The following is a 26,838-nucleotide window of genomic DNA, read 5'->3' as shown; positions in this document are numbered from 1 at the left end:
TCCTCTTACAGTCTTCCTATATTACACTCTAGAAAGGAATTTTCTCCTTTTGTGTTGACACCATCAATGCCCTTAAATTTTGAAACTACTCCTAATGTCCACTGATTCACCTGCACTGGAATCCTGGAGGAAAACTGTCAGTTTTGGGAGTACTGGGAGTCCTGTGATGATTTTGAATGTTTGTTTTACAAATGCCTTATTCTCTTGTTAACTGCCTTATTTGCTTGCTTTACCCCTTGTGTTTTTAATTTTGAGTGATGTAATCTTCTAACTGACACTTGGCCAGTCATGACCTGTGTACATCATTGATTAGAGGCTTTCACTGCACGAGCAGACAGAGGATTCTGCTCTGAATTCTGAATTCTGCATCCATTCCAAGGTGAATGGATGTTTGGAAATACAATGTCCTTGCAGTGTGTTCAGAACTGTCTGCTTCTTAGAGTTGGTTTGTAACTCGAACTCTTTTTCTTACATACCAAATTACATTCCACCAATTTGTTACCCATCTACAAACCAATGCACCCACCTGCCTTTTCTCCTCTTTTCTGAACAGTCTGCTCTTTCCAGGAGCCATTATGATCCCCTCATGCCTTTCTCTCTTCTTAAAGCAGTTGTATTTTTCATTGCTAGTTGAAGTGTAGCCTTTCTGCAAATGTTTTATCATCTGTTATCTTCATGTAAGTATTTTTGTGATAGGATTTTTAAGAATAAGTGTTCAAGTACACTCTATCTCTTCAAACTCACTGTGCCTTTGTTTCTTCTAAGCTCTCTCTCACCCTCAATCCTTTGTTTCAGTTTCTGAAGCATAAACATTTACCAAACATTTAAGAAGCTGGCATTAATACTGTAGGATTGTTAAATAGTGCCTTCACAATACATTTACTCATTTTATATTCATTCATCCAGGGTGGATTTGGTTGGAAGTGTGCTGATGAGTTGTGTTGAATCTGTATTCAGTAGGCAGCTAATGAGAAAACTTGACTTTTTTCCTTTACTTTACTGTAAGCTTGAACTGTTGTGTACTGTATTGCAAAACCTCCTCAGACTTGACTAAGAAATGATGCAGGCAATGCCCTCTTGGAAAATATTTTCATTATCCAGCCCCAGAGTTTTTGTCCTTTCAAACTGTTAGGAGCACCCAGAAGGTGAAGGTTTAGGCACAGTGCCTCAAAACTACAAGCTGTATAGAGAAAATCATTGGCAGAGAATATACAGAGCCTGAGGTGAAGATATGATCAGTTTAGAGATCAGAGTCTGAGCAGTGTCTATGCTGGTAAAATAACAGTGACTGATTTTCATGAATTTATACAAGAAAAGAATAAATGATGTAGAGAGCGCTGCTTCTTCCTCAGGATTGCCAGTAACTAAGAAATTCAAGTTATCCTTTGTTCAAGCAGTAACTTCAGACAACAGCAGGTGGAATGTTTAGTCTCTTTCAGATTAATTCTGTCCTCTTCGGACTCCTGGTATTATCAGAGAAGAATGCTGCTGCTGTCATCCCAAAGTGTGTCCACTCTGTGAGCCTAGTGAGGCTTGAAATGGAGACTCTTGGTTTACTGCTGTTTGGTTACTGGCCATTATATTCCAACTGATTTTTATTTTTTTCTGCATTATTTGTGCCTCTGCTATTAAGAGGGAGATTATGTAGTCAACTCACACTTGTGGGAGGTACAGGTGTAATATGTCTTGTTTGTTGTGTTTTCTAATTTAATGCAACACATGACAAATCTGTTCTAGCTCAAATATATCTGTTATAGTATATCCAATTTTAGATTAGAAAAATGCCAAAACAGTAACTGTTGAGCAAAGGTGTTGTATGGCTCCCCAGTGAGTTTCTTTATAGAAGCAACAGAATTCTAAAAATATAAATGTTGATGAGAAGATAAAAGTGGTTGTGGAATAAGTAGAGATGAGCTGTCCAAAGAGCAGTGTGAAGGTTAGAGCTTAGCCTCTAGCAGAAGATAGATTTCTCTATATTTTCTCACCCTAGTAAATGAATTTCACCTACTTTTGTTCTCTAATCCATAGTTGGTGATGATGTTGATTTGCTATGGAGCAGAAGCAAAACTTGAAGTTGAGCAAGGGACTTATTCCCTTGTAGTAAATACAAAGTATAAAGGGAACCTTGGTTCACTGTTGCTGGAGACGCCGCCGAGAAGCTGCACAGGCAGTGGTTTGTCAGGACTGATGGGCATGGTTAAGTGCCTCCTTTCAGACCTGGGATGCAGATTTCAGAAGCTGTCTCTAAAATGTGGTTTCCCAATGCATTAGTACCTCTGTCTTTTGGAAGGTGGATAAATTGAGAATGATTCTCACACATTTGTCTCTTCATTTGCATTTTCCTGTGAGTTTCTGAGATAATTGAATGCGAGTATCCCTCGGGTACTGAATGAGTACTGAAAGTGGGTACTGAAAAGACCACATGAAGAAGCTATCAGGAAATACTTTTTTATTACTGAGATTTTAAGTTGCTGCTCCAGTTTTAGCTCTCCAGTGGTTTTTTGGCCTTTCCCTTTAGTTAAGTTTCTTTTCCCCTCCCAAAAAGTCTTGCACGTTCTTTGCCTATTTTAATGTCTTGCCTTTCTATGGGGAAATATTTAATTTTTATTTTTTGTGTTTATTTTCTCTTTCCATATACCTTGTGGAGATCCCCGTGTTGGTGAATGACCAGAATGTAGAAATACAAAGGCTCTATTTTTAAGAGCTTCAGGCTTCCTGAAGCTGCAGGGGTTATTCTTTTCCATGGCATGTTTACCTCTAGGGGAGCAAGGATAAGGGTTCAGGTTTGATCTAGACTCTGAATTGTGCTCTGCCTTTGTTTCCTATCCCTTTCTTTATCTCCCTCTCTCCCTGTTAGGGATCTTTTTCCCCTGAGTTGGTGGGTTCACAAAGTGATGGAGAGTTTCAAGAACCAGGCAGGCTTGTTCAACAGGTGGAGGTGTTCTTTTATCTTCATGAATTGTGCTGGGCTCTTGCACATTCTGTGCTCCTCCTCCTCTGGTTTGGTGTTGCTTCTAGTCATAGTATGATGAAATGATCTGTATGTTTGAAGACCCTCCAGTTAAGTGTGATTTAATATGCAAGTCTACAGTTTTGGAGTTCCAGTTCAGTTTGAGGAACAGCAGCAAATCCACAGCATAATCTATATGCAGAAAAATACCACCGTCTGTACAGTGGGTATTTCTTTAGTGAGGAAGAAATCAGAAGTCAACTGATCAAACTTAGGAAAGTCTGTTTAGAGATATTAATATAGCCAAAGTAGAAATCATTCAGCATATGAGTTGTGGGAGTAGAACTCACATGTTGACTTGTGGCCAGACCTCTTTTTTCTGCTCTCTGAAGTCAACCTCTGTTTTGCAGTCTTTTAAACGAACACACAAACCCCCTCTTCTTTCCCTCCCCTAGCAATACCTTTGAGGGAACAAAGATTTGAAGAAATGGACCTCAGTAATTCGAACAGTGTCTCTTATGCCAGTTATGAACCAGGAGCAAAGAGCATCTCCTCTTAAAAATATTCTGTGTCCTGGGTAATATACAGTACTTTGTTCCAGAGGAGAAAAATATGTACATTTTCAAAAGATGTTTACATACTTTAATGAAATTCTGGAGTAAATGTTTGTCTATTTAGAATATCAACAGTTGATTTAGAAGCTTTTGTTTGTTTTTGTATAAGTAACTTTACAAAGAGTCAAAATCTATTTCTTCTTTGGTTCTTAAAGTTGAATAATGTCTTTAAAATTTCATTGCTTCTTTTAGACCAACAACTTTTTGTATTAGCTGTCTAAATGTAAGACTGTAAAGCAGTCATAAGACTAATATAAAAGAGTGTCATGGCTAGAAGTTGTTTTTTTTTTTTCAACTTTATTTTAATGTACTTTATCTGCATTAAGCACTTTTCTCCCTCCTCCTGTTTTGTGACATCCTTCTAAACCCTCCAGATGTAAAATCCAAAGCACATATGTGTCATATAGATAAAATATTACATTTAGAATTTTATTCTTTAAAACATTAAACAACAGTGGTACGTAATGTACAAAATACTTGAAATATTGATTCTAATTTCAAAATACCATATGACACAATTTTCAATTGCCTCCTCTGAAGCTGTGTGGTCTCGAGCAGTTAAGTGTAAGATTACCAATCAGAGGATTCTCATTCTTCTCACAGTTTGTGTGTTCTTTGATGCATCTTTACGTCTTTGTTTCTTTATTTTTGGCAAGGCTGTGGGTAGTTGTGTAGCATTTTTAACAGAAAAGACTGAAAGTCATGTCTTTGACCACATTTCCCCACGTGCTTTAAACATTATGGGCAAGACTTGTGGAAACTTTGCTGCTTTGATTATTTTTAGTTCATCTATATTTGCTTCCATACAGCTGGAAATGTACTGTCTTTGTAAAGAGGAAAACAAAGAAACAAAGGAGCTCTGTTGGGTTGCAATATACCTGTTAATTAAAATCTTCTGTAATTGTGTGTTTTGAGAAAAGCGATGCTGTGAAAAGTACCTGGTTTTAATAAAATATTCCTTATACAATGAAACGTTATTAGTGTTCCTAGATCGCTGGAAGAAAAAATAATTAAGAAAAATGAAGATGTCAGTATTTACCAGTATCAATTAGGCAAAAGCTGAACATGTTTAAGCTGTAAAAAGCTTGTGTTGATTTTTTTTTTTTTTTTTTGTATTTACCAAAATCCTTGCTGGTGTGAGGAAAAAAATGGAAGTTAAGATATTCTCTTTCCATAGAAGGAGGAAACCTGAAAAGATTACAGGAGTTGTGTCTTTAAACAAAAAACTTAATGTTCTCATTCAGCTGCTGCAAGTAGGGGGACCTGAGTATTATTTCTTGATGTCTCAGTGACTTTTTTGCTTTTCTTTTGTCTTCTAGATTTATCTTGTTACTGTGAGACATATGGGAGGGCTTTCAAGCTTCTTTTTCTTGTGGGATAAAAATTGACATGTAAAAGAAAGGGAAAGGATAAATTGATAAGATGGAGGGAGGAAGAAAAATATCTGTCCTCAGAAGAAAATGTGTCCCTTTGTGGGAGAAAAGCTGGGTGAATGAACAAGAGGGACCTCAGAGACCAAAAACAATATAAAAAAATTACAAAAAAATAAATAGGTAGCATGATAAAAGAAATATTACCCAGAATTTATCTGCAAGCAGTGAGTCTTTACAGGGAGGCATCCAGGGGTACTTTTTTCTCCCAAGTTAAGACATTTCTGTGGTGGATTATTGCAGCAGTGGGCAGGTGGACACCTGGGCCACGGATTCTGGCTTCATCATCTATTCAGAGAAATGAAAAATTGAAAAATTTAGGCAGATGGTCATCATTCTTTGCTATCCAGAATTACTGGCAAACATGAATAATTCATTGATGGAGACCTGAACATGAAAACACCAATGTTTTAAACAGGAATTAGTACTGCTCCTACCCCCCAAGCCCCCTGCAGATAAACTAGTGGAAGAAGTTAATTGTGGTTTTTCTGATCATTAGACTCGAGATCTCTAAAGAATGCTGCTTTGAGCATATCTTCCCAGTCAGAAGAAAACAAAAAGTGAGTCGACCTTAAAATAAAAGTAGTCAAGATATCATCTAGACTATTTCTTACAGATATTCATTTAAAAAAATGTCTGTGTGCATTAGAGCTATTCTTGGTGGCATCTTGTCAAGGTATGTGACAAAACGAGATTCTTGGTTGAAGTACAGAAAGATTTCTGAACCTGTGGATATTGGGTATTGCATGGCCTTAAGGAACCTGTGTCTTGTTTCAGGTTTACTGTTCTCTGTCTATGACTTTGTATATCACCAGTAGGGATTCTTGAGACTGATTCTTTAGTATTTTTATTTTCTTTTTAATATCCCTGTACTGGAATTCTTATGTGGTAAAATCACATCTGTCTCATCCTTTGATGCACCAATGTGAAATCTTGTTAATCTGTGCTGGAGGTTAATTGAATGGCTGGATGATGGCTTGAATGCCCAAGTTCCATGCTTTTAGGAAATGAATGCTAATGTAAAAATACTTGGTCAGGGTTTGACATTGAAGTTTCATGGAAGTCCTGCAAGTAGTATGTAATTAATAGGTGTACAAATGAAATTACCATTTTTTTCTGAGAAGTTAATACATTTGTGAAATCTACAGGGCATAGTTTAGCAATTCTTCCGAGCTTTTTACAGTTCCTATTGCATATTGCATGTAATTTCATTTCTTACTTCATATTTAGGTCAGTGAATGCTGAGATGGGAGGAAAAAAGAAAGGCAGCTGGTAAATTTGTTTAGCAGAGCTCCAGGTGAAAATATTTGTAACTTAGGCCTTTGATGCATGTCTTGCAGAGAAGGTTGTATTTGACCTAAAATGTCTGAAAGTTTCATTGACTACTTGCTTGCATTTAAAAGCAGTAGTGCATGGGGTCAGCTAAGCTGCCTATCCTTCTCAAGGACAGGGAGTTAGTTTTGCTTGTCTAGTAATGAATATGAATTGTTCTGTGGACATTTTCAGAAGATGGTTGACTTTGCTTCAGTCTAGTGCTGTTGGGGAGATCTTGGGGGATATTCTTTGTTTGCCTCACCAGATTCATGCAGTGGACTGCAGTTAATCAGCACCTCACAGTTTTCCAGGGATGCTTTAGGTATTGTTTTTGTGCACTGAAAATAATAGACATGATTGTAAATAAGCCTTCCTCTGTAAACATTCTGGAGATGCCTCCTTGCTTCATATGTGCCTTTGTACCCAGCTTTGTTTTGCCCATTTTGTTCTCCCTACAGGTGGTGTGAGGAAAATAGAAGGGAGTTTATTTCTTGGTAAAGAGGGTCTTTCTCCAGCTGTAGGTTATTAACAAATGATCAGATGAATACTTTACCTTGAGTGGGAGAAAATGTAATTGCTGTGGGCTGAGAGCTTAAGGCAGGCTGGGTGCTCCAGCATTGGAAGCCTTTGTCTGGCAGGGGGGCTCAGGCTGGCTGGGGACTGCTCTGCTGCACCTTGGAACTGCAGTGGGAAACCAGGAATTGAAGGATATTGCTGACTGAGCTCTGTAACCTCACATAAAGCCATAAACCTGAGGTTAGATTTGGTGAGATTTTCACAAAACTAAAGGGGGGAGAGAGAGGAGTTGATTAAGATTTTTTTTTTCAAAAGCATTTAGATATCTAACTTCTTTCTCCTTGCATTTATGAAATAGATATTTAAACCTCTATTGGTTTCCAGTTGGTGATATTAAGAGATGCTGTCTTCTTCTAGTTCCTGACAGTTGTTTAATTATTTTTTACTCTAGAGGTGAGAATGTCTTATCCTTTATTCTTTTCAGACCATAACCTTCCCATCAGCCCTCCAAAAATTGGCCTCCTGTCATGCTGATACATTCAGTGAGTGCAACTCTTCAGTGTTTGCCAGTGCAGTTGTTTGGAGCCAGGTGATACTGTTCTGGCATTTATTTAGACACATGAAAAAAGCTGCTTAGAGATTAATTATGCATGTTATACTTAAGGATGGTGCTGTAGAGAACAGCACAATAAATAGTGGAGGTTGCATGCTGTTTTGTGTGACTTCCTTTTGTGTCTGAAAACATCAATACTTCTTGATAGAGATTCTCTGCTGTGGTGAAGTCAGACTTTTGATTTGTATTTGTGTTCCATCTACATTCAGAAAAATATTTGGTCCATGTTGGTCTTTATAGCTTTTTTTTTTTTTTTTGGTCATAGGCCACTGGAGAGAATCTTGAATCTGAGCTTTTAAAATACCTTGTCTGGGGCAGGAGTGGGAATAACTGGTGATACTGAGCCTTGTTGTCAGGAGGCAGGAGCTGTTTGATGTCTGTGCTCTGAATGCACAATCCTGGTTGTGCAGAATTCTTTCTGCAAGGGGTGAGAGAGCAAGGAGTAACAGTGCAGGGGAAATGATTTGCCTGAAGCTAATCTGCTTCATCAGCTGTAGAGTTATTTTGAATGCAAGCTGCCCAATTTGTCATGAAACCTTGGCCAGCACTGGCATGAAAGCAGTGTTTTGCAGCACTGTCTGTCTTGCTTTACAAGAATCTGTTGTTTATTTTAGGATTTCTAACAGCTGTCGGTTGCTTGCCCAGGCTGCTCTTTTTATGAAATGAATTTATTTTCTTTAAGGGAAGGATATGGAAAGGTTTGAAATAAGAATTTTCTTGTCTGAATTTTCAGAGGAGATTGTCAAGTTGTGAATGCTGCATTGCCTGCCTAATACTGGTATCAGAGTTTTGGGATCAGTCATGTTAGAGTAGGTGAGAGTTGAAAAAAAGGCTGTAGAATATTCCAGTTTCATCAACACAGCTTTGTGCAGATTTTAACAGTTATTGCATAGCATTAGCAATAGAATTAAATGGAAAAAACACCTTTCTGGTCTAGATTGGAGTAGTGTTTGAAGAGGTCCTTATGTTTTCTCAGAGCAGATGTTTTCTGTGGGTGCAGTGTACACCTTTGCAACAAAGTCTTGAATCATTAGGCAGAACATAGGTAAGATATTAGGACTTGAAGTTAGTGATGGAGGAACGTGTTGGTGTTTCTGTCCTGAAGTCATAGAACCAAATAATGGATTTTCCCCCCCTCCCTCATCAAACATAGTCTTAGTTACCAAATGCAATTTGTTGCTTTCTACATTTTCCTTGAACTGTAGTTCGGAAGACCTTATTAAAATGGTCTTCTTTGTAGAGATCTGGTTTCTAATATAGTAAGAATGTTGTGGTTATACTGCTTTAAGGATGTAAGGAAGAGAGCTTTTGTAACAGAAGAATGGAAATCTCTTCTTCAGCTAGCTGACCTTTAGAGTGCAAGAAGTTTTCTGACATGGGCCTCTTTAAATTCATAGTGTGTTAGAAATCTTGGGCCTTAAACACACATTGTGCATCTTCTGAGTTTTAGTTCTCTGGTCAGTTATTGCTTACCGTTGTAAAACTTCACCAGCTTTCTTTTTTTCTATGGTTTTTTTGTCTCATGAAGTCAAGTGAAGGTGTTACTGGGAGTTGGCATGACACTGGAATACTTAAAGATGTAACTTTAAAAATAATAAGCTAAAGATAAAATAGTTTTAACTCAGTCTAATATAGAAACAGCAGGAGTCGTGCTGAGTGTGGCATTCTTCCTCTGTTAGGTGCTCAGGTTCAGTAGCAAAAACTGTTTTGAGGTGCAGTCTCTCTGATGTTAACACAGTGGTAATGTCATTTCTCCACAGTTGAGCAAAGTTAAGTCAGTTGGTTTTCAATTGTGGTTTTTTTTTTTTACTTCTGTGTACATCCAGGGAGTGAATGTAGAAAACCATAGTGAAATGGGTTTGTCAGAAATGTGCAGAAGGGACTGCAGGCCTTAACAGGTTTAAAACTGCTGCCACTTGAAAAAAAAACCCCACCCACTTACCCTTCTAAATCTGCAATCTTTGGTATTTTGTAATTCTACAGTGCTTGTGTGCAAATAAAATACAAATATTGTTTTTCTGCTATTTTAACGTAGATTAAGCCATGCCTTATAGAAGGAACTAATTATAGCTTCTTAAACTGTCTTATCTTGGAGGCAGAAGTCACTTTGCCAGAAGATATATTTATGCCATCAGCCAAATAATACACTTCTCTCACTTTGAAGAGAAATCCAAATCCAGCAACCAAATATAATTTGAGTCATGAAATATTTTGGCTTACACATATGAGCTGCTTGTCATGTAGTGTTAAGAAGTTTTCAGAAATTGAATTCAGACGAAGTTTGACTGTGAAATGGCTTTTGCTGCATAGTGACACTCTGCAGGTGGCAGAGCCTTTGTGGGTGAATTGGACACCCTCCTGTGATAAAATGACCCTTTTGCACTGGGTTTAAAAAAAGTGCTGTTCTTAAAATGTTGTGATGTCTGTAATGGAATTTGTGTAGTGAGAGTTGCTGCAGTTTGTCAGTTAAGTGTGAAGTTTCCAACTCTGGACTGTAATCTGCCCATCTGGGATCTGTATTTTTAGTGGTTTGTGGCTATGAATTTCATCAGTCTTACCCAGTAAATGCTAATGAAAAAATTATGTTGCTTATTCATCTTTTCAAGTGTTTTGTACATAAAAATGTCATTATGTGGCTTAGGGCTGATGTGGGCCTCCCCTAAATTCTTTTTGCTTTCAACGTGGTGTTATATCTCTGCATTTGCAACTCATTGACACAATTTTCAATGTCATTTCACTGCTGCAAAATGTTTATGTGATCAGATAGAGTTGCGTAACTCTCACTGAGGAAATAAGAGGTATAAGAACGCCTTGTAAACACAGATCCCATTAGGGTTTTAGTGCTGTCAGCTTACAGGTGTAGTAGCAATGGAGAAGGAGAAAGATAAAAACAAATAAGAGAAGCAGATTTGTTCCTAAATTTAAAAAAAAAACCAAAAGAACCCAGATTTTTAGTTGAGAGTTCTGCACTGTTTACAGGCAGTAAGAAGGTTAATGTGCATATTTAATGAATGAATTGCATAGACAGAAAAATAAAATAATCCTGATAGTTTTTCCTTTTTTTTTTTTTTTTTTTTTTTTTTTTTTCTCCATGAACATATTAGTGTACCTGTGATTCAAAGTCAATCTTGCTTTGTTCTCTGGAGCATTTTGCTAATTTGTTGATCACTTAGTTCTCTCTAGGAGAATATGTTTTTGATTATTAGAAGAAGTGTGTGCATGTGTGTGTGTATATAAATACTTTCATTCTTCCATGATGAAAATATCCTGCCATACAAACCTCAGGTCAGAACGTTCCCTCTGGTCTGTGTTCTAAGCAAGCTTGATCAACAGCAAATCAGCAGTAGCATTTGTGGCATCCCATCTCCATCACTTGATCCCTGTTCTTGTTTTGTCTAACCCTCTTGATCTGTCACAGTGTGTGAAAAACTCACTCAGATGAATTCCAGCAAAGGCTGTTGTTCTCCATTTGTTGTTGGGGCTGGCCTTGTGAATGCTGAGGTGTTTTGCAGGGAATTGGTTTGGAGTGTGTAGTATCTGAGAAACAAATGGCTGAAACTTTATTATAGCTCAGTACAGCAAGTACTTCAGTGTAAAGGAGTTGCTTATTTTCTTAATACTGATGTCTGCACAAATAGTTGGGGAATCAGGAGCCTGTATCTCTGCATTAGCTTCCTTAACTTGTAAAAGAGAAACTTCTACTTTTTAGCAATACTGTGGTTTGCTTGGTTTTTTTACAAGGAATGTTGTGGGTTTTTTTCCTTTGTACAAAATGGCATGGAATTATTAATCTGAAGCAGGGGAATTGAAAACAGCTGATTGAAGACAGCTGGGAGTCAGTATTTGAATACTGCATTGTGTCTTCTGGTTTTCAGATACTTCATTCTGCATGAAGTCAAGCTAAACTACAGCTGGGTGCAGCTCCCTGTGTCCATTCAGCTGCCAGGTCCTGATGTAGGAGGGTCTCGGTTCAGCTTCAGGATCTTCACCCCTTGGCTGGCCTGTTAGTTCTGTTCCCTTTTTTTATATTTGGGACAAGAAAGTGGGGCCTGTTCTTGGTGTCTGCTCAGTCCTTGTGTCTGCTGGGCTGCTCTAAGAGCACCCAGAAGCTCCAGTTGAGCTGAAGCTTTCTGTAATTTGTGTGCTCACTTTGGACACCACCAGGACCAGCTGTGTGGTCGAAGAGATCATATGCAATTGAGAGATTGATGATCGTTTGAAGGGAAATTAATCCCTAATTGTAAGCATCTGAATACTGGCCTGAAAGAGGGAGTCTTGAGTGAAGTTTTTCTTCATTATCTAGTGTGCTGCTTTGGATGGTCTACACACAGCACATGTGTAACTAATCTGTCTTTTGCTATATGATAGAGCTTCAGAGCTGCTCAAGCAGTTCCTCTGTGAGCTTTTACAATGGGAGTTTCTCATGCTGTTCAATTTAGTTTTACTCTTTTATTCCAAATCCTCTCTCTCCTAGCTTCAACCCATTTTGGTCTGGGTGTTTAAAGGTAAACAATTCAGTTGTTTTAAGTGCTTGTATGTTACCTCTCTTTCTTTTGTATGTTTAAATTTATGTTGCTTATTTCAGTTGCATTTTTATTTTAAGTATTTAGTTTTCTTCTGGAGTTTGGTGGTTGTGGTTTAGTACTTCATGTGTTCCAAGTCTTACAGGCACAGAGTAGCTGAAAAATCTCTTCGACCTACTTGGAGAACATTTCCTTTATCTCTTTGAAAACATAGCTGTCCTGTTTGTGACTGGGCCATGAACCTTAATTTAATTATACTTAGTCTGATTTACTCCCAAGATTGTAATCCCAAGACTATTCAAGGATGCTCTTAATATTACATAATCTCTATGTATCATGTACTAGTACATTATAGATGGGCTGTGTTTTTTAATAATGTTGCCTAAAATATGGGAAATTGTATAGTAAGTATTCACTGCTCATCTCACAAATCTGTGCTTGAACGCCACAGAGCAGCAAGAAAACACAAATAACTCTTGTGACCCTTCTTAGGTAGGCTGTGAGGATGTTAGTTCAGCACTTCTGATGTTCCCTTTTTATTGACTTTGTAGGGCTGAGACCTACCAAAGCAAAATATTCGTGTGATAGAAAACCAGCTGATGGTGGTGTATCTGTGACCCATTTCATCAGTTCTGCTCTTAATTAACACGTCTTTGAATAGGGAACTAAAATTCATGTGCCTTGTGGATGGAGCTTTGCCTGAGTAAATAACTCTAAAGGAAGAGAAAGTATCTTATTTTCAGACTTTTGCAAAATGCTTCTGGTACATACCATGTGGCTTATTCTCAGTTCAGAGATGGATTTTTTTCTATTTTTGATAGATATGTTGCTTTTTATCAGATGTTGATTATATGGTAAAATGGGAGAAGAAAAAGAAGTATAAGCAATGGCCTAAATGCCTTGAATATAATTTATTTGAAATAACAAGTGCATTTTTAGTTAAAAGGCTTATGTTTCATTTTGCAATGTTCACCCTGGGAAACTGTTTTAAAAGTACATTCACAGTATTCACCCTCAGGCATTACAGAGTTAAAGACAAAGGTGAAGTTTTCTGATATTTCTTGCTGAGTTTGTGCCCTGAAGGACTGTATTTCTCTGGCACATACTTCTTAGAGGAATCAACTCAGAATACATTTCTAGAAAGGAAAAAAAAAGAACAAGAGAAAAAACTAAAACCAGCAGAGGAATTTTAGAAAGAAATGTACAGAAAACAGTAAGAAAACAAATCTTTTTGAAGAGTTGTTTAGGTATGTTATGTTTTAAACGCAATGCTTCCTCTGCTTGCCCGTTTGAGAATTCTCAGCACGTTTTGGTTTTTTGTAAAACAGGTTTTGTAACGCCCTCCCCCCATACTTCCTTCACCAGTCAAGATTGACCTCTGCACATTTCCTCTTAGCTTTACTCTTCTCACTTTAGCTTTTGATATCAGAGGTGATTCACTTAATTTTCTTCATCTTGTTCTGTGTGTAGTTATATTACTTTGTCACTCTTTGCTACATTTAGGACTGAAGGCAGTGAGAAAGGTGAGGGGAATGGTCTGATAAGGGATTGCTATAAAATTGAAGCTGTAGACTCATCTCTGAAAAGATAATGCAGCCTAACATGCCATTTTTCTAAAGTTATATATAGGGAAAGCAATGTGTCCTGTCTTTGTACCGTGTCTAACCTCTTGCTGTGAGTTTTGTTCACTTGCATTTGTATTAATTCACTTGTATGTATAGTTTACTTTTAGGATGTGTGTCAAATGAAAGTAACTCAGTGGAATAACCTGTTAACAGATACATTAATGGTCTGTGTGGCAGTAGGAATAAATCATGAGGTGTGATTTATTCAGGATGGTTCAGATATTCTTCATCTTGCATTTTGGGTAGGAAATACAGATTAGATGGCTTCTCAAAATCCCTTCCAGACCTGGGTTTTCTTAGTCATTTAAGCAGTGGGAATTATTGCAGGTTGTTTATGCTTTACTTGGACTCTGTTCTTCCAAGACTTGAAATGTGATTTTTGTTCTGCTTGGGTCGTGTCTCCTTCCCAAGAGCAAATAGTGATTCTTGCTAGTTTTGCTTCACAATTTAAAATTATCTTCTCTCTTGGATGGTTTTTTCTCAAGAATTTGTCAACTTTGACTTCACTGCTGTGTAAATTTTTGATATTAAATTTGCAATCTTCCTTCCTATACCTATCTGTGCTTTCTAAGCAGAAGCTATGGTGCTTTTTCCTTTACTTGTTTAGGAGACTTCCATTTTTCTTCCTTGCTAAAAATATTTATTATAGAACGTGAGAGTACCTTTTGTCTGTTTTATTGATAACACCTCTTGATACAAGTGGATATAAATCTACCTACAAGTAGGTATAAATCCAGCAATCCAAGATTTGTGTGTGTAGAAATAAACCTTTTGAATAGATCTCTCTTTGTTTAGGACTCAGATGAGAGTGTTTGAAGTGTAGTTTTAGCACCAAAGTGGGACTGTCCAGCTGACTGTAAAGTAAAAGGAGTAAAAAGGGAAAAGAGCCTTTAATGCTGCTCTGAGCCATATTTCAGGTAGGATTGCCTCACCTTGGCTACATGGGTCACTACCCCCTTAAAACTTAGGGCAGTTTAAATTCTTAATTTTAGCATTTACATGTGTACCAGGGCAGCTATTGTGAATTCACTCACCCTTGGAGTATGATTGACAAATTACATTCTACTTTTCCATTAATTTCTACTATTTTTTCCATCTCTCTTTTTCTTATAGAAAATTCTGAACTTTAGAACGGTGCATGGTTTTATAAGAAAGATTGTTGTTTTTTTTCCCCTGCAGGTTTTACTGCTTTTGCCTTATTCTGAAAATGTTTCAGCTGTGTGCTCTGAGTTATGGCACATAATTGGCCACCTGTGCTCTGCTCATTACTACTAACACAGTACAGCTGACGAAGCAGTTAATGAGTTCAGTGCAAAGCCAGGCTTACCTCACTTCACTGTGTACAGTTATTAAAATCAAGCTGCCTGACTTGTGCTGGAGCAGATGAGGAGATCTCATGTTGTAGCATTTCTGATCTAACCTTCACACCCAGCACCAGATCTTTATAAAAAGCAGTGGTGAAAAGGAATACCATCCAGGCTGAAGGCTTGCAGCTCTCAGAAGGATGTGCAGGTGATTTCAGTCAGTACTGAAGTCGTTGTTTGAGACTTTTACCTTGTAGAGGTTGTTTAGGTGTTACCTCTTTTCTAATATTGTGTAATCAGGTAACTGAATAGAGTACCTCTATAGAAGAAATGCATTTTAAACCATGCAAAATACCTTTCCTTTCATTGCTCAGAGTAATTTCAAGTATAAAAGTGCCTCAATATGGACTTCCTCTGGTATCTACTACTACTACTGTAGCAGCAGTGATATTATTTTGAGTATGTTGCACTAATTGAAAACAGTGCACTTTTTAGGGACTAATTAAAAGCAGTATATTTTTAGTGACTTGATGAAAGCTTTACACCTGTTTTTGATTGTCAGAAGTGTATATGAAATTGCTTTTCTGCTAAAAGCTTGTTTATCTGCTAGCTGTAGAGAAAGGGGCACATCTATTTCCAGTGTTGTTCATTTTATAGTCTGCTTCACTCACATTTGTGAATGAGATTATAGCACTGTGAAACAGAAACTGGATCTATAACAGAGTAAAAATCACTGGTGATGGAGAAACAAGCCTGATGGTAAAAGACTGACTATCTGCGAGATGGGAGCAGTGGCTCATGAATCTAATTTCACTGGGGAAAAAAAAATCGTAAATGTGGATGTTTGAAAACTGTGGGTTTTTTTCCATATTTATGTAATCCTTTCATTTGTCAGGTCTGCTCAGTGCTGGGGGAGATGTTGGCTGCTCTGCTGTGTGCACGCACTTTGAAAGCCCTCTCCTATCCTGTCTTTCCCAGCTGTTGGGGCTGGAGGGTGTCTCTAGGCAGAGGGTGAGAAAGTGCTCACTGACATCAGGGCTTAAGTTTTCCTTTGATATGCTGCCTGGAGGCCAGTGTGGAGGGAAATCTGAGGGCAGATTGGTTTACATCCTGGCTTCCAGTGGTGTTTTAGAGGATGGTGAGGGAGGCAAACAGACATAACATTGAATATCTGAAAGTGAATTAATTAGGGGTTTGGCATCAGGGGGAACCAAGGCTGCTGTAGTAATGGGTCAGGAGGTGATCTCAGTAGTAAAGCAGGGATGTTCTTGCAGATAAAACGAGTCTGGCATTTTGTATAAAGTGTAATCTAGGTCAGAGCAAAGCAGAAACATAAGAGTTCTATAGCCTGGTGATAATAAATCTTCATCTGCAGGTAAAAACATAAAAAGTGGAGTTAGTTTGGTAGAAAGGTGATGGTTAAATGTATTTATATAAAGCTCTTACTACCTTCAGTTAAGATCCTCATGAGCTTAGTGTAGTCAGCACTGCACTGACACATGAATTCCCAGTTGCTTCTCTAAAAGAACTTGAAGTATAAAGACATATCATATGAAAGGTGGTGGTGAAGGGAATAAATCAACACATACTAATTGAAATTAAAACCATGTAAATAGCTGAATACTGAATGTTGTCAAAAAAAGTCAACACTATGGTTCCTGGATAACCATTCCATTGCTACTTGTGCACATATGTTGTACTAGTGATTGGTGTAAACTACTGGAATTCACAGGATGTTGCTGCCACATTGTAGCAGAAATATGTGAAAAATACTTGGTTACTTTAAGTCTTGCTAAAGGAGGTCAGTTCTATCAGGAGACAAACTGCTAGGCTGATGCAGCTCTTTTGGCCAAGGACTGTTTTTTTGGGATGTGTGCCCATGCCCTGAGTGGCTGAAAACAAGCAATGGAGTTGAGAGACAGCTCTTCAAAAGATTTCTGTGCTGACTTTCACTGTCAAAAATGATCTTTAATGTGGTGAGATAAAAGAGAAGGTGGAAGAGCCCTTTGCTTTGACCTCTTTAACCTCTCATGAGTTTTGTTCTCTGAATGGCTAATTGTGTTTTGTTTCTTGTCTTGCTAGATGGGCTGGTGATCCCATTGGTGGAACTCTCTGCAAAACAGGTTGCATTTCACATTCCATTTGAGGTGGTGGAGAAAGTTTATCCTCCAGTGCCTGAACAACTGCAACTTCGAATCGCCTTCTGGAGCTTCCCAGAAAATGAGGAGGATATCAGGTAACAAATAGTATTTCTTTTTCAGTGATGCTTAAGGAAAGGTTCTGTTTACTTGAGGAGAATCATTGTCTTTTTGATGTCCTGTATATTTGTGCTTCTGTGGTTCACACGTGCCTTTTGTAATACATGGATAGATTACTGTGTGATATGGGGTTTTATTCTGGGTGAGCTGCCTTGCAAGTGTGCCAGGAAAACCATGTAGATGTCTAGGTTCTGTGTGTAAAGGATAGTAAAAAAAATGCACCCTCTAATTGACTAGCAGTAGGCTAACTTGTTGAGTTCTGTCCTTATGTTGGTCTTATGAGCTCATCTTTCCAATTTGAACCTGTTGCTGGAGTCAGAGCTTTAACTGAGCTCAGAAATTACCAAAAGAGGGTTTGCTCAGTGTGCTGTGCTAGCCTTAAATAGGAGAACCAGAATTTGCTGAATACACCACTTGATATAGTCAGATGACTATATTTCTTACGTTTCCACATTAACTATATGACTACATAGTCAAAGATTTTCTGCTTTTAGATCAACTTCTAAGCTTTGCTGAAGCTTTTATATTATAGGGAGTCTATCCATGTAACTGCATCCAAAATTTTGCGGCAAAGTAGTGCTACTACACTCTTATAGAAAGAATTTTGCTGAAAGTTCTTGGATGTATTTGTCTAAGGTTCAGGTGTCAGATGGGAGAGGTAATGTCAGAAGTGCTGATGAAGGATCACCTGCTAGTGAATAGAGCAAGCCAGCTGGTGGCCTATGCTCGTTATTTTGATGAAAACAGATACAAAAAAAACTCACAAGAGCATGCAGATAATTAGTCTAGAAGGAGTTTTTACTGTGGCATGATAACTTTAGACTTTGAACTATACTATACAATATAAAGGCTTAATTTTAGACTATAAATGAATTTGTATTTCAGAGCCTTAGGTGGAAATTCCTAAAACTGCCAATGGCACTACACAAAAACCCAGTTAGGAAGAGACTTAATCATTTTTGCGGTTGAATTGTAATGTCAAAATGACAGGAGAGACCTAGACTTTGTATTCAAGATAGCGAGAGTTTCTCAAAAACCATGTCAGCAAAGAGAATAATACTGTGAGGTTTCTCCAAACCAGGCTGATCCTGACATGTTCTGTTTGTTCCTTGCAGGTTGTACTCGTGCCTGGCGAACGGCAGTGCAGATGAGTTCCAGCGAGGGGAGCAGCTCTTCCGGGTGAGGGCTGTCAAAGACCCGCTCCAGATAGGTAAGAGCAGTGCAGCTCCACGTCTCTAGATGCTTCAGAGTCCCAAAATCCTATCTGCATTGGGACAGCACTGCTATGACCATGTCTCAAAAATAAGCCTTTCTGGCATCCTAGCTGAAACTCCCTGCCAAATGTATTCTTTGTAATGTCTTGAGCTAAATGCTGTGTTTTATTTTGGCCTCAGTCAGCTCAGCTGTGATGTGGACTGAAAGGTCAGAACTGTTCTGATCCTTAATCTGTCTTAGCATTTTGCAAAAAAACTGTATAGGATACTTTTTTCTTCATAATGCCTAAATTCCTCATTGTTAAAGAGAGCTTGACTTTCTAGTTGTCTGATCAAACGATCAATGCCTAAAGTGCCTGTATGACACAGAGGAAGTTTGCAGGGTTTATTCTTGTAGCAAAAGAGTTTTATTAATAGTACAGTTATTCATGTAGTATTTTGGCAGACGGAAATCCTTCTTGTTAGACAGTGAGTTTTATAGCTTCTCCTGCTATCTTGTTCTTTTTATGTTTTTTGGCTATAGAAGCTAATCTTATCTATACAAAGAATTGGACTCAAAGGATTTTTCATTAAATCCTTTGAAGCGAAGAAGAATATTAAGATAGATTTTTCAGTGACAGCTGTTTGGCCTGAAGGCATTAAGGTACTATTAGTGTGTTGAGGTGTGCTGTGTCAATCCCATGCAGATTTTTTTTCTTGAAGTGTGAACTTCAAAATCAGAATATTATTCAGCATGTGGGGACCAAGCCTGTTGTAATAAGAAAAATGACAATATAAAAAACTGTATTATGTTACGGAGGAAATTTAGGAAATTTCTTGTATCTTCATGTGATGAGGGATGGAGACTTCTGTGGGCCTGTTTCATTATTAGGAACACTTAACTCTCAATGATAAGTGAAACAAATAAATTTAGGTAAAGAGCCCTCAGAAAGCCAATAAAAGGGACATGTACTATAAAGGTTTGGGGAGAGCAAAAAGAGAAGGAGACAGCCTTTGAGATATGCAAACTGCAAGAGATTGATGAACTGTTACCTGAATATAGGGTAAAGCTGAAAGGGTATTACCTAGTCCACATTACTGTCTACTGTAATAGCAATAGCAGGAATTCTTGGGAATGGAAATGAAGTGATTCCTCGTACATAAGTCACATTGAGTTAAAACCATCTTGCATAGTGTCAGTGAGTTGTCAGTGAGACCAGATAGTAATTTTGGAATGTCAATGTTGATTTGGAAATTTTGCTAAATAGGATTAAACTGACTTTTGAGGTCATTAATAATCTTCCAATGCCATGACTGAAATGCTGAGAGAGGCCTCTGAGGAATCTGCTAAACTTCAGGGAGCCGAACGTTTGAGAGAGAGAAAATGAGTTAAAAAGCAACTTGCTGAAATTTAGTAATTCCTGGGACTTTTACAGTGGAAAAGAGCAAAATATTTAAAAGACAGGAAAAGACTTTGGTCAGCACTTTCTTCAGTAATATGTTAAAAAGATGAGGAGGCGTAAAGTGATGTACATGAACAGAGGCTGGGAATATTATTGCAAAACCTGTGCTTGGGGGAGCAGAAGAGCAGAGGAAAAGAGGAGGTGGTGAGTGATACAGGGGAAAATACTTCTCAAGTACGCATAGAAACAACTGTTTTTGATTCTTGACAAAGGATTATGTGTGCGGAAGGGAAGGAAGAAACTTTGTTTAAATAGTAAGATTGCCTTGTCCTTAGTAGAGAAACTGTATCTAATCGTGAGTTTTTTTTCCCATGAATAGCAGCCCAGAAGCTGGGCAGCAGAGATGAGGGAATATATTTCAGTTGTCCACTCCAAATGATTTGAAGGAGTGTAGTTGCATTATTGAGTTTCATACACTGACAAATGGGAGAAGAAACACAGGAAATGAAGCAGCCCTTGAGCAGGGAATTGATTTGGAGAGGGATTGAGCAGTGCATTGTGATACTGAGTTCAGTAGGACAAATCTTGACTTGTGCTTTGTGCTCTTTTGGTCCCATTTCCCTTTGTAGTCTTAAGATTTATTTTTAACCATAAATAATCCTAGTAATTTTGTCCACATGATTTCTGAACACTGGCACCTCTTCACTACGTTCCAAACCTCCAATTTTTTACGGCTTTCTACTGTATATATACATGGAATTGGCTTTTGTAGACCTTCCTCCATTCTCTTTGTAGCAGTCACATACCCACATCATTGCACTGAAGAAGACATTATTGCTGTTCTTAAACAGGTGTGTTGTAGATTTCAGGGACTTCTTTTCTATCATAGTCTTGGTTTCTTTTTAACAGCTGAGGAAGGCAGCAGCAGGTTCAGTTTGGATTCTAACATGGCATCTCCTTCAATAGTGTCTCCACTTTCTAAAGGTTCTCCTATCTTGGTTTAAAACAAACAACTGCCCAGGATTGCTGTGCTTTTTACTTCTGTGTAAAAGCTTTTGTTCAGCTCTTGTTTTCCCCTTTTTTCAAAAGTTGCTAAATTCTAAGCAGAGATGTGTGTTTTCTGTTATTGTTGTAGGGGCAATTCTGATGCCCCTACAACAGTAACAGAATAGTGAAAAAAGCCATGTTGTAATAAATTGATGTGGAACTTGGGGACATAATTTAGTGGTGAATGTGGTAGTGCCAAATTAATGCTTTGGGTGGATGATCCTAGGGGTCTTTTCCAACCTCAAAGTTTCTGTGATTCTTTTAATTTTTCCTGGTAAAAGAGACCATTAATTATGATCCAGATTGCTTTCCTCATATAGTTTCCTGTGTCATCTCACAAACAACTGTTCAGTACAGCAAGATTGGTATTGCAAAAGAATTAACTGGGCAGTGCTGCTTAAATTAGCATTGTAAGTGTCAGACATGTTTGTCAAGCTACAGATTGATATGAAACTTGTGGTATGTCATGTTAAACTCCTTTAATTTTGTCTCTTTTTATAAATGTTCTTTCATCGTTTCGATATCAGTCTGTCTTCATGTCTAAAGAAGAATGTCATGGTAGGGGCTTGGTAAGAGCTTGTAGCAGGAATCCAGTCTTCTCTAACACCTTTTGTATATTTCTTTTTTTGCAGTGAAATAGAATCACTGCAATTCCAACTTGTGAAATGCTTAATTTGCTTATGTAAAAGTCAGAGTATTACTCTGAGATTATTTTAGTATAACAGAATAACTAGCTGAACTGTTTGGGTTATATTAACCAATGTGGAACATAAATTAGAACAGGTAATAAGCAGTGCAGTAATTTTGCGTGAATGCCTTCTTTTGTTTTGATTCTGTTCCAATTGCTAAAATAGCTGAAGAATTTGGGTAGCATGTGTACTAATCAAAATAATCACTCACATCAGGGAGAGGATTTGAATTGTGGTGAACAGGACAAATAGAAAGGTTAAGCAAGGTAAGATCAAATTTGTATTGGTGTGGAGATTGTATTTTGAGGAGGAAATGATGCACATTATTTTAAATTGTATAAATTTAGTAGGTCATGTGCACTCCTCAATACCATCATTTTTATGATCTCACGATATTATAATAAAAACTTAGTAGTGTGGATTTATAATCTACTTCCTTGTCCTCATGATGGAGAAGCTGTCATCTGTCCCAAGCCATATTTTTCCACTTAAGGTAGACTGTTGGACTGAACTTTGATTCCCTGGTGCTTTCTGTGCTTCATTAAAACTGAATTCCAGATTAGCAAAAAGGTTCTGAGGCTGATACTGCTGTGTAGGATGACTAACTGCTGATGGGCACCTTCAAGATGGGTAGAGGATTCATGCTGCTGCTGTCCATTTCCTGGTCACATGTGTCCCTCTGGATGAACATCTCCAGAGGAAGCTGCATATTGAGTACAACTCCTGTGCACTGTACATGAGTTTATGTGGAGCTAAGCCTTGTTAAAGTCCTTTGTCATATTTCATTTATGGTCACTGATTAATGGGGCTAGATTCATTCAAGTGTTAGTCCTAAAATTTCTCCTTTCCATTGTATTTAGTCTAAGCAAGAGGTTTTGGTTTTTTCCCGAGTTCGTGATTTGTAAAATAGGGATATTAACAAAATTGCAAGGAGGTGCATAATTAATGACAAATGGGTAGTTTCTGAAGCCACTAAGTGAAAGTAAGTGTTCAGGTTAAGTGCTGCCTTCTTTAGTTGACTGTGAAATTTTGAAAATTGATTGACTTGGAAATAATTGTGAACAAATCACCTGGCTCGTTCTGCACTGCTGCCAGAGTTAGCACAGAAGTTATGCCTAAAATGTGTATAGTCTATCTTTGATCCTTACACAAAACCTGACACTTCTCAGGGATGACTTTATGCAGTTCTACTTTCCTCTGTTAAATAAGAGAAAATAATTAATTAATGAATTAAAAGCTGGTACATTGGAGTCTCTTTTAACACGTTATGCTTCTTTGCTAATGTATAGGTGTAGTTGGTTGAGAAGAAAACAGCACTGGAGATTATAGATCTACGTCCATCCTTACATGGATGATGTTGTCAGGCGTATTGTTCCAGTGTTTAATGGATATCCCTGTATTTCTGTGCTGGCTGAACCTTTTCCCCAGATATCTGAAGAGTAACTTTGGACTCGTGCATTTCCACAGGTTTCCATCTGAGTGCCACGGTGGTGCCCCCACAGATGGTGCCACCCAAGGGCGCCTACAACGTGGCGGTGATGTTCGACCGGTGCCGGATCACCTCGTGCAGCTGCACCTGCGGGGCCGGGGCCAAGTGGTGCGCGCACGTCGTGGCGCTCTGCCTCTTCCGCATCCACAATGTAGGCATCCAGCACAGCTCACTCTGCCCTGTGTGCCTTCCCCAAGGCTCTCCTCAGTGCGGTGCTGTGCCACACAGCTCTCTGCAGGGACATGGTTCTTGACGCTCCTTTTGGTTACAGACCGGGCAAATGTCTGCTCGCAGTTGTGGTCTGCAGCCCCTAAACTGCAGACTGTCCTTTGGTAACGTGCAGATTTCTAAGGGCTGATACCAAGTGCTTTTTGGCCCCTTCCTGTTTCTCGTTTAAGTGCTAAAATCACTCATTGTTTCTTCATCTCTGAAAAGACTGGAAGGAAGGTCACCAATAGTTTGTCTTTTATTAAAAGTCTTTGTAAGTAAAGGATTTGAAAGCTCACACTTTATCATTGTTTGATCAGAGTGCAGAAGGAAAGTAATTTTGATCACTGTTGGCCTTTGTGTTCACCGGTTCATTTTAACACTTACTGAGGTAACTGTCATTTTGACTTGTAGATTTCAAGCAATCAGATTTATGTTTTTATTTGACTGCCTTTATTTAATCTGACCTTCCATAGAGCAAAAAGTAGGCATTTTATATCCTAACCAACTTCAGTTGAAAATGTCTAGAATCAACATGAAATACACCATTTGAGGGTTTGGTCTTGCATACAGTTGAATTTCCTCTGCTTTGGGAAGCTGAGAAACACAGAGGATTAAGTTTTGATGATTGAAAGGAACAGAAGATTTTCTGCTGTCACAGCACATTTTACAGCTAACATGACCATAATCAGCTCCAAATTCTTAAATAAGTTCTGATAACCTGGTGAAGGTTGTTAGTATTTCACAATGGACAAGTGTAATTACCTTAAATTTATACTCCTGTGAAATAATCAGAATATTAGTATACTTTCTGTACCTAGGTCTGGAGAGCTGGCAAAAGAGTGGGTTAAGCTTTGAATTCTTAGTTTGAGTTTTAAAAGGTGGATATGAGAGTGAGGCTAGAAAACAAATAGTCATTTATATTATTTACACTCAGAAAATTTGGACCCTCTGTAAGATAAAAATCATTCTTTTGCCTCCAATCCATTCTCCACCTGAAAAGTGATAGGGAAAGGATTTTTGTGTTTGTATAAACTGACTTCTGACACTAGCAAGTTACCAGCCATGGTATATTGCTCTAGGTAGACAAGACAATATCAGAAGTATATTTATTATCAAGATGCTCTTGACTGTGTACCCATTAAATTTTAAGTAGGACATTTTTGTTACGTACAGTGGAAAAGGTTAAGCTAGTGGTGAGGTTTTTTTATAATAAATTTGTTCTAAGATATGGAAAGAGATTTTAAGACTGAATTATGAAACTCTAATGAGATAAATGTGATTCTGTGAAATGGTCCCCCACAGGGCTAGTTCATTTGCCAGGAGCTTAAAGGATAATGTCCTATTTCAGAGGTTTGTTTGTGAAATCTCTGCCAGTATTTGTGCAATTGCTAGCAACAACAGATCTCAAGCACAGCTGTTACATCAGTTTCCTTGGAAAAAAACTCTTAAAACCAGTTTTTATAAAGCTTAGACAGCTTATTTGCATCTTATCTGCAACACACTACATAATTTCAGAGAAAAAAAAATTGGCCATCAAGACCAAGCATGGATCGTGATAGCATCACCATGCATCAGCATAGTAAGTATTTGTGACACTTCATCAGTTTGAGGGACACAGCTTCATTAATGGTACCTTGTGTTTCCTTTTCTTTCTTCAGGCATCTGCAGTGTGCCTACGAGCACCTGTTTCTGAGTCTTTGTCTCGGCTACAAAGAGACCAGTTGCAAAAATTTGCTCAGTACCTAATCAGTGAACTTCCACAACAGGTAAGTGGGGGCCATCATCTGACTGGTAACTTTTAACATTCATTTATCTAAATTCTGGGTCAATTTATATTATGTCTTTTGTTGCAAAATAATCGGTTATTCTTACTCAGTGTGGAGCTGCTGGGAAGGCATTCAGTTCTTGTCCTTTTCAGTTTTGCTGTTGTATCATTTGACAGTTGTCTATTGCCAAGTAAAAGATTAGAAGTGTCTTACAAGGGGAAAGAAAAGTGGTGGCTATTCATATCAGCATGAAGATATGCTGAGCTTGTGAAAGATCAAACACAGTAAATCAGTTCATGATTGTTGAAAACTTAGGTCAGCCCAAATCAGCTTGTTTCTTTTTTTGTGTTTGGTTAGCTAAGTGAAGAGAACTACCCAGGTAAAGTATTGTGTGTGCCTTAAGTGGGCGCTTAACTGGTAATGCACCCAACTGGTAACCTTTCATCTTCCCCCAGGGTAGCTTCTTGGTGATTCATAAGAATCATTCAGTGTAATAGACATGGCATTTTTTATTTAAAGTCTGCTCTCTTGTTCCTTAAATATCTGTGTTGTTCAGGGTCAGGTCATTTATATCACATGCCTAAAATGTTTGCACAAGAATACCCAACTGATTGTGAAATGGCTGCCTTAAAATTATAAGGGCTTGGCAACTTTTTTATGCTGGCTCAGCTAAAGGAGATTGAGAAAAACTGACCTGTATGGGTATCTGTCACATTTCAGCACTGCATTCGTAACACACTCCTCTTAAATAGGAGTTAGATTACTGACAGTGTGTGCCTGAAGTTCATATTATGGTGCTGTGCTTAGGACACTAAGATATTTTATTGCTAAAACATCCTATAAATTTATAAATCCTAATACAGAAGTATTAATCTTCTTATGAGAGGAAGTAGAGGAATTGTATGATATGAAAGTGATATAAAAATACTGCTTTTTTGTTGCTGAGAGATGAGCACCAGTAGTGTGTACTTCTTGCTGCATTATGTAAGAGGCAAAGCTTTTTTTTCTCTCCTCAGTCTGATCTTTATGGCACGCTCTGGTGCTTAATAGGGGAGGGCTTTGAAAGGCTGGTAGTTGTAGTAGTTGTTTCCTGAATGGCATGTGAGTTGTTTGCTTTCAGATATTCTGTATCTGCTCCTTTCTGCAGGGTTTATTTCTCCTTTGGTCATATGTACCAGCTGTGCATCAGGAACATCTGGATTAATTAATTATTAAAATTTTGCCAGATAATCCGATGAATGCTGCCCAACAGAAAAATAAAGGGTTTATTGGGAGATACGTCTTAACCTGTGTTGTGTAATTTCTTTGAAAAAGGCAAGGCATGCCTCAGATTCTTTCTACAGTCTTATTCCTGGTCTTCTACATTTCTGGGTGGAGTTAGATACTCTAATTCCTTGGGACCCCATCTTGTGACTACATGATGTAGAATTCAACTAGGCTGTACACATGATTCTATTTTATCCTTACTTCCAGTTTATGAATGACATGGTACTACAGTATTATAATGCTGAATTACTTTCATGTGTAAGGGAATGATGATCTATAGGAATGCAGCTAGATGTTTTTCAGAATCTCTGTAGAAAATGTTTTTCTGTATATATGAAAATCATGGAAAAGCAGCTGGAATTCCTTATCTAGTTATTTGCCCAAGAGCTGTTTCCCCTTATGAAGGCAGTATTCCTATTCCAATTAAGCATGAATCTCTTAGAAAAAAAAAACTGAAGGAGAGTCACTGCAGTTCCCTGGTACTTCAGCCTTAAGGTATGACACTGCCAAGACCTGTGAATTTTCTTAAAATATGTAGAAGTGGAAAAAAGCTACAAAATAGCTAAATGCTGAAATTGTTTCTTTAGGTGATTGAAATGTAAATATCCTTCTGAAGCATTTTTTCTTC

The 26,838-nt window shown here is 38.0% G+C and overlaps 1 protein-coding gene across 2 annotated transcripts in view; it reads left to right on the top strand.

Moving 5' to 3' along the window:
- ZSWIM8 (zinc finger SWIM-type containing 8) overlaps nucleotides 1-26,838 on the top strand; it is a 54,922-nt gene that overhangs the window by 3,522 nt on the left and 24,562 nt on the right. For both annotated transcript variants that reach the window (XM_083865952.1, XM_083865951.1), the window contains exons 2-5: nucleotides 16,972-17,125; nucleotides 18,263-18,357; nucleotides 22,947-23,119; nucleotides 24,837-24,944. In XM_083865952.1, coding sequence (XP_083722078.1) covers nucleotides 16,972-17,125; nucleotides 18,263-18,357; nucleotides 22,947-23,119; nucleotides 24,837-24,944 — 530 coding nt within the window. The remainder of the gene's footprint in view (nucleotides 1-16,971; nucleotides 17,126-18,262; nucleotides 18,358-22,946; nucleotides 23,120-24,836; nucleotides 24,945-26,838) is intronic.

Source organism: Zosterops lateralis, assembly GCF_965231275.1.
Source record: "Zosterops lateralis genome assembly, chromosome: 8".
NCBI classification, from domain to species: Eukaryota; Metazoa; Chordata; class Aves; order Passeriformes; family Zosteropidae; genus Zosterops; species Zosterops lateralis.
Note: the sequence above shows the minus strand (reverse complement) of the source record. Positions and strands in the feature narration are given on the sequence as shown.